The sequence below is a fragment of the Eumetopias jubatus genome, unplaced genomic scaffold, assembly GCF_037043125.1.
Source record: "Eumetopias jubatus isolate StellerSeaLion01/CBP00866 unplaced genomic scaffold, mEumJub1_p1.0 scaffold_4, whole genome shotgun sequence".
NCBI lineage: Eukaryota > Metazoa > Chordata > Mammalia > Carnivora > Otariidae > Eumetopias > Eumetopias jubatus.
In genome coordinates, this window is record NW_028274810.1 from 117,572,273 (window position 1) to 117,589,879 (window position 17,607).

Below are 17,607 nucleotides of genomic sequence, written 5' to 3' on the forward strand. Positions count from 1 at the left end.
TCAGTAGTGCTGTCACAGAAGATGAAAAGACATGCTCATGCTCTTTGGAAAAAAGACACAATGGAGACAACGCTTTCATTAAAAGCCAATACTGTCTCAGTGAGTTATGACAAGGGGCGAGAGTCATAGAATTCATTCATTCATTCATTCACTTATTTATTCACTTGTCAAGACATGTATTTAATACCAGACTCCAGACTAGCTGCTAAAAGCACAGCTCCCTCAACGTTCCCTTTCATTCCTGAGTGTGAAGACCAGGGAGGGAGACACGGGCAAGTCAACTGATAGTTACGGTCTAGCCTACAAAGAGCTCTTGTCCTGGAGAGCCCAGCAAGGGGGCTTCCTGGAGGAGGTGAGAACTGATGGGAGTCAGGCAGGCAGGAAAACAAGAATGAGGAAAAGCAATCAACGTCACTAACCAGAAAGTCGTTAGTACACTAGCCGGTATCGTGATACTTCCACATAATTAGAAAGCTTCCCAGAATAATATGAAAAAAAAAAAAAAAGATGTGCTTGTTAGTAGCAAGAAAAATCATAGAATACTTAGCTATAAGCCTAGAAGGAAAAATGCTGGGTTTTATATAAGAAAAACAATAAAACTTTAGTGAGAGTAATAAAGGCATATTTAAATAAATAAAGTGATATGCCACATTCTGGATGAGAAATTTGAATATTTTAAAGATGGCAATCATTCCCAACTTAACTTACAGATTTAAAATTTTCCAAGGGGGTTAGTTTTAAAAACTTGAAAAAAATTTATTTTCATGCCTACCATGGAAATGAATGAGAGAACCTATAGAATCGTTTGAAAGACCAGTGAGGGAAGATTGGTCTTTGTCACAACGCTGTGACATTGTATTATTGTTGTTAGCATTATGATCATCCCCATTTTAATGATAAAGCTAAAAAAAGTGAAGTCACTTGCCCCTAAAGTCACAACATGAGGGGAGGCGGGAGCAGGTCCCCCCCCACCCCGGTCTCCTCACCTCAAACCCCGTAACCTTTTCACTGGGTCATGCAATGAGAAATGTGCTCCGAACTTTGAGAGACCCCGCTGTTTGGATGTCCAAGGAATTTGGAGGTTTCTTTTTTAAAATTAGTAGTTAGGAAAATAAAGGTCACTTTGGTCCATTCATTCCAGTTCAAGGTAGAGCTTAGGTCCCTGAGTTACCTGTTTTATGCGTAAACACTGCATTTGCCCTTTGATAACATTTCAGTGTTTTGGTAATTTTATATCCGAATCAAAACGGTCAAGAATGTAAGTGGCCTGTTACTGTCCCATGTGCAGCTACCAGGAGGGTAGCCAGGACCCCATGGGCTGCGACCGGCAGTCAGGCGTGGACTCCCACACTACCCATGCCCTGGGCACCTGCAGGGCCTCCCTGGGAAATACTGTCTTCCACACCATCGTCTCCTTCAGAGGCCACCGCCACGAGGAGCCTGTCCAGGCCTCCAGCTAGGACAGCGGTCACATGCAGTAGCTCCTCCCAGGGCCACCCAACCTCAGGTAAGAGAGGTTGCTCGCTCCCACCTCCCCCATTTCTAAACTAAATTTAGCACTGTCTTTAAAACATTTTCTAAATTTTTGAAATACAATGCACAGAAAAGTAATAAAACCTAAGTTGGCATCATAATTAATAATCATAAAGTGAACTCTCTCTTCCTTTTCTTTACACCAACCCTTTTCTTCCCACCTTGAATGAATGAATGAATGAATGAATGAAAACTCCCTCTTTGCAGGAATCTTCCACACCCATTCTCTTTTTTGTGCCCAATTTAGAAATTTCTGATTTCTTTTTTTTAATATATTTTTTAAAGATTTTATTTACTTTTTAGAGAGAGACAAGAGAGAGAGAGCCTGAGGAGGGGGAGGGCAGAGGGAGAAGCAGGCTCCCCACTGAGTATGGAGTCTGATGGAGTCTGATGCGGGGCTGGATCCCAGGACCCTGGAATTGGGACCTGAGCTGAAGGCAGATGCTTAACTGACTGAGTCACCCAGGCGCCCGAGAAATTTCCAATTTCTTCTTTTCTCTTTTTCACTGTCCATGAAACAAGTGACCACTAGGAGCCAATACTGTTTCCTCCAGACTGCCTTTTTGGTGTAGTATTAGTACGTATTAATGTTATTACATTAGTTACATATACACGACGTATATACAATGTAATGTAGCATACTTGTTAATTACATACAAAAATGATGCGTACATTAATATGTAATCATGTACTATCAGGAAAGCCTGAGTTATAAAAAGCAAGGAAAAAATAGTCAAATGTGATCCCAATTCTATGTTTCTATGTGTATTTACGTGTGTGTAATAAACATACACAGAAAATAGAAAGTAAAACGAGGTAAGACTGAAAAGAAGTTCACAACATATTTTTTTTTAAGATTTTATTTATTTATTCATGAGAGACGGAGAGAGAGAGGGAGAGAGAGACAGAGAAGCAGAGGGAGAAGCAGGCTCCCAAGGAGCAGGGAGCCCGATGTGGGACTCGATCCCAGGACCCTGGGATCATGACCTGAGCCGAAGGCAGATGCCTAACCATCTGAGCCACCCAGGCGCCCAGAAGTTCACAACATATTAACCTTGACTACATCTGGGAAGTAGATATGATTTTATGTTTCTTCACTCCACTGTCATGAACTTTCTACCCATATAATCAAACAAAAAAGTTTTATTGCATTTGTTTTTAAAATCACTTCCTCTGGTACCTGCCTCTGGAGGCCCTTCTTCCAAGCTCACCAGAGTCGGTAGATCATAAGACTACTTATTGTCCATTAACTTGACCTTCCTCCCTCTGGGCCATGCTCTCCTCAAGGGCCTGAGTCTTTAGTCTCCTGTTCCATGAAACATAGCAGGCATTCAGGAAATGTTTGCTGAACCACCTAAATTTCTTAAGAAACAGAGGGTATAAATGCAAAGTCTTAACTTTAGGCTCAAAATCAATTGCACCAACAGATCTGGGAATGAAATTTTGACAGCTGTAATCAGAGAACGACCTCACATGATTGCATAGGAAAAATAGGAGCTAACAGATTTGGGTTTGGCTAACAGGACCTCAGCAGACAGCACAGCCCTGAGGCTATGCGCTGTGGTCTTTCTTCCAGACACAGCAGGGTTGAAATCCTGACTCACCGATGCTGTCTGTCCTTAGGCAGTTCTCGCTCTCTCTCTCTCTCTCTCTCTCTCTTTTTTTTTACTTTTTCAAAACCCAGTTTTTTATTTTTTTGTTTGTTTTGTTTTGTTTTCTATTATATGTTAATCACCATACATCACATCATTAGTTTTTGATGTAGGGTTCCATGATTCATTATTTGTGCATAACACCCAGTGCCCCATGCAGGACGTGCCCTCTTTAATGCCCATCACCAGGCTAACCCCCAACCCCCTTCCCTCTAGAACCCTCAGTTTGCTTTCTCAGAGTCCATAGTCTCTCATGGTTCATCTCCCCTTCCGATTTCCCCACCCCTTCATTCTTCCCCTCATGCTATCTTCTTCTTCTTCTTCTTCTTCTTCTTCTTCTTCTTCTTTTTTAACATATAATGTATTATTTGTTTCAGAGAAACAGGTCTGTGATTCAACAGTCTTACACAATTCACAGCGCTCACCGTAGCACATACCCTCCCCAATGTCTATCACCCAGCCACCCCATCCCTCCCACCCCCTACCACTCCAGCAAACCTCAGTTTGTTTCCTGAGATTAAGAATTCCTCATATCAGTGAGGTCATATGATACATGTCTTTCTCTGATTGACTTATTTCGCTCAGCATAACACCCTCCAGTTCCATCCACGTCATTGCAAATGGCAAGCTCTCATTCCTTTTGATGGCTGCATAATATTCCATTGTATATATATACCACATCTTCTTCATCCATTCATCTGTCGATGGACATCTCGGCTCTTTCCACAGTTTGGCTATTGTGGACATTGCTGCTATAAACATCGGGGTGCACGTACCCCTTCGGATCCCTACATTTGTGTCTTTGGGGTAAATACCCAGCAGAGCAATTGCTGGTTCATATGGTAGCTCTATTTTCAACTTTTTGAGGAACCTCCATACTGTTTTCCAGACAGTTCTCTTGATCTCTCCGAGTCCTGGCTTTTTCATCTTCAAAAACAGGGGAGGTGATACCTACTCTCAGAGTGGCTGTGAGGATTGAATCAGGTGGCTTCGATAAGGTGTTCAGCTCCGCACCTAGCACCTGGGAAACACTCAGTCCATGGCAACGCCTACTAACGCGTCCCACTGTGCCCACAGCGCAGCATGGTGGCCAGCTCCCAGAGACACACTTCGCAAGGGCAGTGGCAAAACAGGACACTACCAGAGGAGAGCATGTGTCTGCTTTTGCCCTAGGTCCCTTTCTGCTCAAAGCATCTGTCATTACGCAGTCATTTAGTTAAACTGTAAATAGCAACCACAGACAAGTAAACTCTGTGTTTGGGCTGTGGTTAAAGCTGCTCAGTTTCTAGAACGACATTGAAACACACCCAGGTAGCAAGCATCAGCTGACACCTTCTGTGTACAGGGGGCTTAAGTCCTGTGCCCGAAGAGGAATCCAAAAAAGATGTCGATCCCCTCCACCCCGAAGAAAATGGCAAGATTGCCCTGCGGAGGGATGCTGGCCATAGTTGTCTGTACATGTGTGATGTTGCCCAGCTCGGGTGCGAATGCAGTGGTCCGCTTGGAGCAGAAGCGGGGTCTAATGTGACGCTGCCACATGCACGGCCCTAGCAGGGGAGCATAAATAACAAGCAGCTGGCTTCCTCCTCCACCTCACCCCTCCACGTCAACCCCAAGAGTCCCACCATCCAGCCACAGCAAACACCTGCCGTTCATTTGTCTGGGGCTTTGCTTATGCTCTTTGCTCTGCCTGGAAGCCCGTTCTCCTCGCTAACCGCCATATTTCTTGTGTCTCAGAGAAGATGTCATCTGTCCCCAGCCTCCATCCTCTGCTCACGTGCAGGTCAGCCTCACCCCTTTTCTCCCACTTCACCACACAAGTGAAACGACGTGTCACATCTCCCTCTCCCTCAGCCCCTATAAGGAGGCTGCTTTGCCGGTTTTGCCAGGGACCAGGAGCCTGACAGCAAAGGATCATGTCCTGAAGTGGTCCTTAAACCAGGACTTTATGAACGTGATCAAAAGAATTGCTGAGATGAGCCCATGCTCTATCATGAAGATGACAGTTTATAAGGGTGGGGATGGAGTGAGTGTGTACACTGACTCAGATGAGTGAAAAGCACAATTTTCTTCACCCAGGAGCAGCCACGCTCACACCCTGCCTGCGCCACGCCATGCCTCTCCCATGCATTTCGTCATTTCATACTAGTATTAGCTGGTTTCCAGTTGCATCTGACACAATGTATCACAGCTACCCCCAGGACTTGCCCATTTCCTATGCTACCCTGGACGAGCCTCTACTGCAGGTTCTATCTCTTACTCAGTTCTGCATCCTCACCGCCCTGCCGGGAACCGCCCTGCCGGGTACCGGGCTTAATAACCACCAATGGTTGACTAGGGCAGGACTGGTGGCGTGGGCTTCTTCTCCCCATCGGGCACCCCAAGAAAAAACCCAGGCTCACCCTTCCCTCATTTCATCCCAGGAACTTCTACCCATGGCACACAGACCCCGAGTCCAACCAAGGCACTGGCCCCGAAATACCCACAGAAAGGTAAGACCGTGCAGCTGGGAAGAAGACAAACCTGATACCACATGGATTTGAGGTTGGGGCTCAGTGGGGGACAGGGGTGCCAGTAGGCTGACTAAGCTGGGCATTGTATTTCATTGGTTCGAGCAGGAAAAGAAGCAGGAGAACTAGTTTACAAGGCTTGCTGTATTGTTAAATTTGCATAAAGTTCTCCCTCTTTCTTGGCTACAATTCCCTATAGATTTTGAGAACGCTTTATCCTTAAGATGCTCTTATTCCTTAGTCATGTGTATCACCCAAGACCAATTCATGTTGACTTTTGCATGGCCGTTCTTGCCCCTTGCAGGTGACCTTCCTGCGACATGGCCATTTACCCCTGGAGAAGAGCCAGCCCTGGTCCCAGGACCCCACCAAGTCTCAAGTACGTACTGGCAGCCTGCTAATCTGTTGCTCCTGCTTGTTTGGAACGAGGTTGTGTCGTTCAATAAAAAGAGTTTTGTTTGATAAATATAGATTCAGACTGCTGGGATTAAATCCTAGCTCTACCATTTACCAGGGAGGGGGTCTCTGGCACTCGGCTTCGGGAATTCAGCTTCCTTGACTGGGAAGCAAGAATAATAACAATTATTGTGGGCACTAAAACTGTCTTTATTCCCCCACGGCTTTGTATTGAGTAAGATAATGTGTGTGGAAGTGATTTGGAACTACAGAGCTCCACATAATTTAATTCAATCAACTTTTATCGAGTGAACACCTATTGAGCAAGGCACCATGCGCTTTGCAAACAGAAGCTATTCTTTTCATGAGCCTGTTGTCAGCAGAGGCAGCAGAAGGAGGAACGGGTGACTCCAAAAATCAACCCCCATTTCACTGGGTGCAGTTTACTTTTGTTGCATTTTATTTATTATTTTTAAAGATTGCATTTATTTATTTGAGAGAGAAAGAGAGCACACATGCACATGAGCCAGGGAGAGGGGTGGAGGGAGAGGGAGAAGCAGACTCCCCGCTGAGCAGGGAGCCCATCTCAGGGCTTGATCCCAGGACCCCAGGATCACGACCTGAGCCAGAGGCAGATGCTTAACTGACTGAACCACCCAGGCGCCCCCTACTTCTGTTGCATTTTAAAGGACACCATGCCTTCCCATCCCTGACACTTAATTTCTATGGAATTCTAGAGGAATCCATGTCCTGGGTTTATGGCTGGGTTTTCGAGACTCCTCACAGAGGCTCAGCACTTCAGTTTCTGGAGTTCATGCTACATTTTTCTTCTTTTCTGTTTCAGAAGACAGAAATTGATACAAAATGAGTCCTTCAAAGCTGGTTGAGTCCTCAGGCCCCTCCCACTCCTGGATGCCCTTCTATGCTCATTTCCTGAATGTTCCTGGACTATCCAGGCATATGTCAGCAGGACATTATTAAATTCCTGGAGACTACACAATCTCTTTTTTCATACACTGTAGATCTGCCTCAGCCCCACTCCCAACCTGCAGTGAATGGGCCTTTCAGACACAAAGCCATGATTATACTGCTGAAAGAAATTATAGCCATTTTTCCCCCCAGAGGTTCTAAAGAATCACACTGGTGGTACACAGGGGGGCAGTTGTCAGACTGAGTTTTGGAAAACAAGTTGACTATATAACTATCTTTATCTATATCTACTTATATAGCTCTATTATCTATTTATCTCTCTCTCTCTTTTCCGTCCATCCATCCATCCATCCATCCATCCATCCAATGAGAAATATAAGTGTAAAATAAAGGAGTTTTGACGACTTCTGGCAAATGATTCTTCCCATTCACAAAAAAAAAAAAAAAATCACGCCACAAAGTCCTTCGAGACTGATTCACTCACCCACTCAGTGAATATTTATTGAGCTCCTACTGTTTCCCAGGCACTGTGCTAAGCCTATTTTTACTCTTTCTTTGCAATAATTCTACAAGGTAATGTAATGTTATCTTCATTAAGCCATTTCAGTGAGCACTACATTTAAAAAGTAACTAAATTTTGAACCTACATTTGTCTAATTCCAAAGCCTGTGCTCATTCCACCCTTCATGTTATCTCTCCCAAGATTCTCCATTTGTACAAAAAATTGCACTTTGAGGAAGAAATTGGTAAGGTTCTTAAGAGAAAAAGAGGTGAATGCTATGCGCAGCCAGAGAGGAAGAGGTTAGCTCCATCTGGAAGGATTGTTCAAGAGGTTTTCATCAATTAAGAAAGTGGCATCTGAACAGGGTTGTCTCTAAATACGCATCTCAGGCAGAGGCACAGCTTATGCAAAGGCACTGAGGTAGGAAAGGATGGATGTTTCCCGGGGCTTGAGAAACTCCTTGTGGCAGGAATTCTGGTGCTACAGGAAAGACTGATGAGGAACAAGGGGGCATATGCTGGCAAGGTGGGGTGGGGGGTGGATCCCCAGGGGCATGGAAGAAGTGTGGACCTTTTCTGAGACAAGCAGGAGTGACATGGCCAGATTTGTGGTGCAGAAAACTTTCTCTGGCTGCAGAGTGGAGACCAAAGAGGGGAGGATAGGAGCAGGAAGGCTGGCAAGGAGACCGTTGTACTAACCACAGCCAGAGATGATGGGGGCCAGACCTAGGAGTTAGCTCTGTGGGACTTGACTCAACAGGGAGACTTGAGTGGTATTCCGAAATCAAGAAATGTGTTGGTGGTGGAGTGATCACCAGGAGGTAACCAAACATCATGCCCAAGTTTGAACAACCGAGCAACAAAGTGCCATTTCCTGAGATGGAGAAGCATGGGAGAGGTTGGGAAGGGGAAGGGGGCATGGAAATTAAGCCTCGGGAATGTTAAGGATGTTCCAGTAGAAAACATGCTAGAATGAGCTGCAGACTCAGGGCTTGCCAGAGTCACTGCCTGCCGTATAACTGGTCAAACTACAGAATCACTCAGACCCCCAGTATCCTCTTCTATAAAATAGATGTCTCCATTACATGATTTTGTGAGAATTAAGTGAAGTCATGTACGTAACTTAGAAAAGTACCTGATAAGTAGCAGGTGTGTAATAAATGTTAAAGTAAAAAGTCATAGCATCTTTACAAAAATTGATAAATATTCTGGAGGGTTTACTATTCAAAATACATTTCCTTCCTACATTTTTTTACCAAACCTTTCTCTAGCATTATGAGCCCTCTCTTCACTTTAATAAATTTGTAACTGAGAGATGAATGGACAAAGAAGATGTAGTATATATATACAATGAAATATTACTCAGTCATTGAAAAGAATGAAGTCTTGCCATTTGCAGCAATGTGGACAGAGCTAGAGAGTATAATGCTGAGCAAAATAAGTCAGTCTGAAAAAGACAAATACCATATGATTTCACTCATATGTGGAATTTAAGAAACAAAACAAACAAAGAGGAAAAAAAGGAGACAAACCAAAAAACATACTCCTAACTATAGAGAATAAGCTGTTGGTTGCCAGAGGGGAGGTGGGTGGGGGCACGGATGAAACAGATGATGGGGATGAAGAGTGTACTTGTGTTGATGAGCCCTGGGTGATGTACAAAAGTGCTGAATCACTACATGGTACACCTGAAACTAATACCACGCTGTATGTTAACTACACTGGAATTAAAAAAATTTTAAATAATAATAACAAATATAAAAATAAATAAGTAAATCTAAAACTGCTAAATTATAATTTTCAAAAAGGTAAGAACATGACTCATAAAAATATGAAATGAACACATGGCAGAGATACTATTCAACCATTAATTAATGAATTAGTTAAGATTGGCTCAATGGAGAGTTTGAGGAACAGGGATTTTTATAGTTAGTCCTAGGAATTTGGAAATGAATTTACTAACTGATATCCTACAGCAAAAAAAAAAAAAAAATTTTTTTTTTTCACTAGACAAAAACCAATTGCACCTTTACCAGACAAAATTCATTTACATTGCTTATGGACAGGAATTATTTGCATTGCTCTCAGACAAGAGTCATTTACGCTGCTATCAGTTAACCTCTTCAGAGTTGCAAAATCACCTAGTCAATCAATCAGTCAAAGATACACACCCTTATATAACCAGAATATCCCCCACAGTGTCTGCTAGACAATACCCAGAACCTATTTCAAGGTTTTAGATCATTTTTATTGGTAGTAACTAGTGATTCTTTGTTGGAAGATCATTATCAACATCCTAATATAATCTTCAAATCACTAGAAATTGCGCTCTGTAAGAGGAAGCCTCTTTTCCTTTTTTTAAAGATTTATTTATTTGAGAGAGAGAGAGAGAGCAGGGGGAGGGGTAGAGGGAGAAATCCCAGGCTGACTCCCCACTGGACGGGGGTGGGGGCTCAATCTGAGGACCCCGAGATCATGACCTAAGCTGAAATCAAGAGTCCGCCGCTTAAGTGACTGAGCCACCCAGGCACTCCGCCTCTTTTCCTTGTGTCTATGAGTTGCTGTATCTCTTGTGTCTGTGAGTGCCCAGCATGCAGTGAATGCTCAATACATTCTGTTGAGGTGGGGCAGAGTGGGGCAGAGGGAGAGGGAGAGAGAATCCCAAGGAGGCTCCACACTGAGCAGGGCTTGATCCCAGACCCTGAGATCATGACCTCAATGGAAATCAAGTCAGACGTTCAACCAATGGAGCCACCCAGGTGTCCTGTTCAATACGTTTTTAAATAAATCAGTAATAATAGCTATTATTTTTGGTTTATTCCATAGCAGGAACTTTGCTTTGTATACATTGTCTCCTTTAATCCTCCCAGTGATCGTCAGGCAACACACACCCATCCACTTGTACACAGTCTGCACGCAGGTACATACATATGCCTGCATACCCATGCAAAATGCATATATCTGTGCGTGCCCACGCTCACACATATGCATGCACACATATGTCTGCACGCACACGCATGCGCACACACACACACACACACACACACCCTCTGGACCATCTAATTATTCTCCATTTCCCTATCAGCAAACCATCCCCTTGCATGATGATGAGTCCCCACATACTCTACCTCTTCCCCTGGTAATGCCTCCACCTGATCCACTTCTGTTTAATGCTTTAGATCCTTTTTTAATATTTGCTTTTGGTGAAACCATCTCTGATTTCCTCCGGGAACTGGACCCCACCTTTCTCCACTTGTCTCTCAGACTCTCACAGCAGCTTTCCCGGGCACTGATGAAGCAACACTGTCTACCTGTCAGTCTCAGAGCCACCTGAGACCAGGGGCAAGACTCTATTCACCAAGCACAGTACCTAACAGAGGGAAGATGCTTGCTAAATCTTTGTTGATGTCAGTGGTCTGGGATTGCATCTTCCAGGGTGTCCTCAGCTGCTCCTCGAAGAGGGGGCCATCACCACCATTCCCCTCACCCTGGCCATCCAGAAGCTCAACCCTTGCCTGATGGAGCTGTGCCGCTTTTTCCAGCAATGCCTCTGCATAAGCCGGAAGAGAGAGACCAGGACGGAGGCCATGAGGTAACCAGAACCAGGTGTCCGTTCCCACTGTCAGTATTTCGGGACTGCCTCAAGGAATAGACTCTCCGGTGGGTCTTGTACTAGACCATCACCTCCTTGAGAGCCAGGGTGGAACCTCATTCGTTTCTGGGTCCCTGGAAGCCAGTGCAGGGCCTGACCCGGCAAGTGCGGCTGAGTCGAGTGGAGGTGAGCGGAGACGGTGTGAACTGAGTCGAGCTGAGTCATACATGTGGAGTGATCACACAGGACTTCCGGTGGCCCTGGAGCCCTCTCAGCCTCAGCCTGGCGAGATTTGCCAGAAAAGAATAATCAGAGGACATGTCCGTCTAAATTCTAGCGTTTTCTAAATCCCTAGCAGTCATCTGCTGGCCAAATGAGAAGATTGTAAAACGAAATTTAGAAGGCAGACCCCGCTTCATATTAGAAGTTCTAGGCATGGACGTTCTTCTGCCCTCGAGCACAGACATTCTACCCTTTCTTCTGGGGTTAGTCGTGGCTAAAAACCCAGAACCAAAGAAGCGTGGATGACCACTTCAGCTCCAGTGGTCTGGGGCCAATCTCCCAGATCTTTAATGTTCCTTTCCACGTCCTCTCATGCCCCTTCAGCTTTTCAAACCTCTATCATCCACTATCTCTGAGCCCCCAGTCCAGGTTTGCAGCCTCTTTCCATTACATCTTATCTTGTATCCTTCCGTCAATGTGAATGTTTCCTCCACCCAGAGAAGTAAATGAGCAAGATCCCTAGACCCAAAGTGTGAGCAAGAGATGTGGATGAATTTCCCCACCACGCAAGCTCATCCTAAAGAAGAGAAAACTTTTGCGACCATACTTCTTACAGGATCAGCCCACTATCAGACCTTCCCCCAGCAGCTCTTCAAATCAACAATGAGTTGAGTCTCTCCTAGCTACTTGTTATGCACTTTGCTGAACCACGGGAATTGAGAGGTGAATCAGGCATAGACCCAGAAACTGAGGATTTCGAAGTTGGGAAGAAGAAATGGTCATAAACCCAAATTAAAATATGGCTAGTAAGGGACAGAACCAAGTCATACCCAGAGGCAGGACCTATTCCTAGCACCCCTTTGGAGAAAAATCACATTTAAAAATTCTATATTGCAAATACCAGGTGGAAGGGTAAATGGGGAAGGTGGAAGTTTCCAGAGAGGAGTTTTAAGTTAAAATTTAGAGAAATGAAGCATCTAGGAACCTGAGCTTATCCCTTCCTTTTCCCTGTATGTTCACTTAATAGTGAACCCTTCTATAATCTCATACTAAACACTGAGTACAGGCTAAGAATAACAGAGTAGGAGACTGGCTTTACTCAGTGTGTGTGTTGAATAGCACAGCCCCTGTGATCAAAAAAAAAAAAAAAAAAAAAAATCATTCTTGAGTGGGGAAGCTGGTCACGTAAAGAGAAATTACAGAACAGTATGACGAGCGTTGTAGCAGATCCCAATATGCACCGTGGGGCCCCAGGGCAACTAAGAGGGCTTGATGGAGGAATAGAAGCTTCCTGGGCAGGAAATGAGAGAGGCCACTCCAGGCAAAAGGAATAGCAAGTGCAAACATGGACAGTGAGAGGCAGCCTGGAACATCATAGATCCACTGAGATAGGCAATGTGGCTGCAGCAAAGGCAGAGGTCCCTTTTCAGGAAGGCTTTCTTCCTTCTCGCACCTGGCGAGCTCTTGCAAACAGGTTTGGACTTTTCCCCTAGAGCTCCAGCAGCTCCTCTTGGCTGCGCGTTTCCTCCTTCCTTCAGAACAGATTGAACCCATTCCCCAGGGTCCTTTGATATCCTCTCTGTTTTGGAAGCTTTCTAAGCAATTGGTTTGTGGTTGTTAGGTCATCTTGCCAAGCTTGCACGCTTCAGGCTAGCAGAGGGGAGATTAGGGAGTAAGTCACAGAACTGGGCTCTCAAAGCTAGTAGGTAGCTTAGTGTACTGTATGGGGGATAGGGTGAAACCAAGCCGACTGGGTTTAAATTTAGGCTCTGGACTTACAAGCTCTGTAGGCTAGTCATGTAACGTCTCCAAGCCTCAGTTTTTTCTTCTGCAAAATGGGTATAGCCCGATTAGCATGGCAGTGCGTTCTAGCGTGATGGGGATTGCCTGGGGAAATAGCCGCACTCTCTCCTGAGATCAGTGAGTCCTCAGACAAATCAGTCCATCTCTGTGCCCTGGTTTCCTTAAAGTCACAGCGTCCTGGAAATGGAGGGTGACGGGGGAGCCTGGGGAATCTTTACAGCCGGCTTTACTCGAACAGTTAGTTGCTCCCCGGGGTGTGCTAGAATCACAGAGTGGTGGAGGTGGGAGAGAAATGGGAAGATGTTTAACCCAACCTCCTCATGTATCCGGCGAGGGAGGGACAGGGCGGTGAATTCCCAGAGTCCCACAGGGAGCGGGTGGTACAGTCTGCACAGAAAGCTCTTCTTCCTAATAATGTGCTCCGTGCTCTCTCACTAAAGCCCTTCGAAGCCATCCCCGCAGCCCCAGCCAAGAGCAGGATATTACTTTGCAAGTATTTTCTGCCTTATGAACTGCAAGAGCCCCGCGTTCTTAGCCCACCTCATGTGAAAAACAAATCATCGGACATCATCATTTGCGGAGCACCTGTTACAAGCCTGGTCCTGTTCGGGAACTTGGCGCATGTTAGCTCACTTAGTCCTGGTGATAACCTGTGAGGGTAGGTTCTAGCATTGCCTTTCGACTGCCTATGAAAAAAGCTAAGGCCCAGAGAAGTGAGCGCTCAGCTTGAAGTCACACATCCTAGTGAGGAATGAGGCCAGGACTAAAAATATATCTTTCTCACTCCAAAGTCTAAGCCTCTCCCCGCTCAGCCTCACCCTCTGCCTCTCCTCCCACACCCTGTAAAGTTGGAGAGGGGGTCCTTGCTGCGAGTAGTTGGCCGTGATGACTTTTTCAATGGTGGTTGTCTTCCATTAGCCACAAGGCATGATGATTGCTTTCCACTCTAATTGGAATCTTTAGGTACTGTCTTGAATACTATTCCTGGTTTCTGAAGAACGCAACATACATCTGTCAGAGGGTGAAAAGGGTGCCCCACTCCCACAGTAAGTATACACTAGACCATGTTGTAACTTGACGATAAATGCCTTCTATGACAGGGTTCTAGAACTCACTGATTGTCCTGCCTTCGTTGGGGGCCAGTAAGAGTAGGTGCAGCTCATGTAGTCCTCGTTAATTCTAGACAAAAAGAGTGGAGGGCATTTTTGATTACTCTTCACCTAACAGTTCGATGTTTGCAGTTGGGTGTAGGAAAAAAGAAAAAGAAAGGAAACGCAGGAGTCAGCCCGACCAAGCCCTTTTGATCTTGGGCAAGTTTCTCATCCACCCTGACTCCCACATAAGCTAAAAATACAAATGAACAAAGAAAAATCAAACAAACAGAAACAAATTCCTGACCAAAGCAAAATGAGTACCAATAATCCAACAAAAACTTGCTCTTGGTTTTTTTTTTTTTTTTTAAGATTTTATTTTTAAGTCTTCTCTACACCCAACATGAGGCTCAAACTCACAACCCGAGTCACATGCTCGACCGACTGAGCCAGCCAGGTGCCCCCGAATAATGCAAGATAAAGAAGGCATCATGAGGTGCTAGAAGTAGGGAATATGGTATGCTCTTCTGGTCCTGATGGCATCAAAACCCCATTTACTAGCAGAGAGGGCAGACTTGAACTTTGTTTTCTCTCCCACTCCTGCAGACAAAAGTGGCCGACCTGGCCTAGCTGGTCCCCAAGCCAGTGCTCTGGCTGTCTACCTGGACTATCCAGTCGAAGGACTCTGACTTTCTAAAAATCATGGAGCTACATGGAACTTACATTACTTCCACTCTGCAGCACAAAGCCCAAGCATTTGGAGGTGGAGGCGTGGGGGGCTCAGTAGTCAAAGACGGTAATCCTTTTGCCTGGTATGGCAGAGGGAGCAGGGAATTTTACAAGCTACTTATACTTAAATAGCTCTTCTTTTGTCCTTGGCACATTAAAATCTCCACGCAGAAAACATATTACATCTCCTGGACAACATATTAATGAGGTTAGATTAGCTTTCTGCAAACTGGGGTGATCAGGTAGATAGAAATGGGTATCGGGAAACCATCACTGGGCAGTGAGTACAGAGCTGAAGGCTGTTCTCCTCTGGACTGGGCTGCTACCCAGGGGGGTTCTTGCACACATCGTTCTTCCTCTCTGACATGGACTCCTGAGTCCCCGTCCACTGCCCTGCCCTACCCTTGCCCTCCAGAGGAGCCTGGTCCATCGTTGATGCTGCCTGAGTTTATGTCCCTGTAGCATTTCTTTCTTTCTCACTACCTTGAATTCCTTCTTCTTTTTTCCTTCCAGCCTTAAAACAAAAATGCCTCCAGAATATCTGCCAGTCGGTGTGAGGCCTTGAAAAAGCGATGGGACCTAAGGATACATTGGTCAACATCTCTTCACCCTGGCCCCTGGCCCAAGTGGTCTGTCCTTGCAGATTTCACCAGGCTCCAGCCAGATCATCAATCAACCGAAAGAGGTTCTTTTTGGGAGTCACATTTCTTTCTCTCCTGTGACTCCTGGGAAGGTGGAAGACCAAGTGTTAGAGGCTGCACCAAAACCTAAATCCGTGTTCAAGGAACCCCTGTGATGCTTGCAGCAATCCTGAGACTGGAGAGATGGGGTGAGGGGTGTCGCACTAGCAGGAACAAACTAGTCCCGGCTCCGAGACTCTGACGCAGTACCCAAAGTGACTTAAACTTGGGATTTTAGGAAGACAGCAAGATAAATAAGGAAAATTGAACCCATACTGTGGAGAGATTCACATATGATTTCTCTATACCATTAACTCACACTCAGTTATGTACAACTAATCAGACTTGTGGATTATAGGATCCAGATAATCTCCCAAGCCCCCTAAGTAGGAGGTGATGAGAACCTTCCCTCAGAAGAAACACAGAGGTTTGTGGGTTTTTTGTTGTTGATGTCTTGTCTTGATTCCTCCTCTGTGGGTCCCACTGTATTTGGGGGTCTCCAAGAGCATTCTCAGGTTCGGTGATTCGCTAATCAGACTCATGGAACTCTGAACAGCTGTTATACTCACGTTTACCGCTTATTATAGCAAAAGGACAGAGATTAGGGTCAGCAAGGATAAAAGGGGCAGAGGGCAGGGCACCACCTTCCATCTGTCCTCTACAGTGAAGCTGCAGGGGCAGCACTGAATTCTTCCAGCAATGACACGTGACAACACATATGGAGTATCGTCAACCAGGGAGGCTCATCTGAGCCGTGGAGGCCAGGGTTTCGATTGGGGACCAGCCTGTAGGCATGAAGTGCCCACATAGCCGATCTCGGTTACTCGGTCTCCAGGCTCTCCAGAGGTCAAGGCAACATGGCGTCCCAAGGCCCCCACTATAACCACATTGTTAGCTTAGACTCTAAGTCTGGCGTGGCCCAAAGCCCCAGGTGGACAGACGCTTTTGTCAGGCAGGAGATTCCAAGGGTTCAGAGGTTAGCCCCCAGGAACTGTTCAAGGGCTAGACTTTTCTTTGGCAGATGCAGGGTTCAAATGCCCTAGGCCTGCTGAGTCAACCCTTTCCTGCGCACCCACAGGCGAAGGTGTCCCCTTTATTGGTTCAGGTCCCTTTTAACTTTGTCCAAGTCTGGGGCTGCCCCAACACCCCTGTGAATGCCAACTCTCCCTGCAGAGCGTTCCTGAGCCAGTCTGCTCTTTCCATGGCCCTCGGTGGACCCCCTAGTCCCTCACTGCTGTGCCTGGAGCTCTGGCCCCGCTTTCTCACATTAGTAGGCTGCCTGGCCATCAATCTCCCACCTTTGTGATCTATGCCCCTTGGTGAGAAAACTCACTTTCCATTTACAGTCCAAGTCAAACCAATTTCCCCCCATTGGAAGACCCTCGAGGGCTCTTGCTCTGATGCCCTGTGAACAACAACGCTCTTGGAAAGATAGGCCTTGAACTTTGGAGAGAGAAGCAGCCAGACACTTCCCTGTCTGATCACACGCAGATATATTTTTAATCTCCAGAACACGCCAGAGACCCTCAAAGTTATGCAAAGGTCAAGCTCATGAATACCTGCTGTCATGACTCCTGGGGCTTGCAGAGGGCCCTCTAGTTTGCCGAGCTGAGGAGGACACAGTAAATCCACTAAGACAAAGTGACCCATATCTGGCTAGGAATCAAGAAAACAGCACCATTCATCAGGTGTGCGTTAATCTAACTAGACCTTCTCTAATGGATAACGTTGATATTAATGAAGGATCTTGGGCAGGAAAAGATCCCAGAGGTTCCCCAAAGAGTAATTTATCATCAGGGAAGGTGGGACAAATGACTTGGTCCCAATACCCTGGCTATTCACTTCTGGCGAAAGCCTTGGCGATAACGGCTGAGCATGGCTAACTTTGAAAATGTCACGTGTGGAGGACCTCGGAGGCCCATGCAGGGATCTGATCTTGCAGCAAAGACAAAGCCTCAGAGGACCACA

At 45.7% G+C, this 17,607-nt stretch overlaps 1 protein-coding gene across 1 annotated transcript in view; it reads left to right on the forward strand.

The window, feature by feature from the left end:
* Positions 1-15,516, forward strand: part of HHLA1 (HHLA1 neighbor of OC90) — a 33,286-nt gene extending 17,770 nt beyond the window's left edge. The window contains exons 11-15 of the mRNA XM_088022878.1: positions 5,609-5,677; positions 6,000-6,074; positions 10,958-11,114; positions 14,103-14,185; positions 15,473-15,516. Coding sequence (XP_087879004.1) covers positions 5,609-5,677; positions 6,000-6,074; positions 10,958-11,114; positions 14,103-14,185; positions 15,473-15,516 — 428 coding nt within the window. The remainder of the gene's footprint in view (positions 1-5,608; positions 5,678-5,999; positions 6,075-10,957; positions 11,115-14,102; positions 14,186-15,472) is intronic.
* The last annotated feature ends 2,091 nt before the right edge of the window (positions 15,517-17,607 follow it).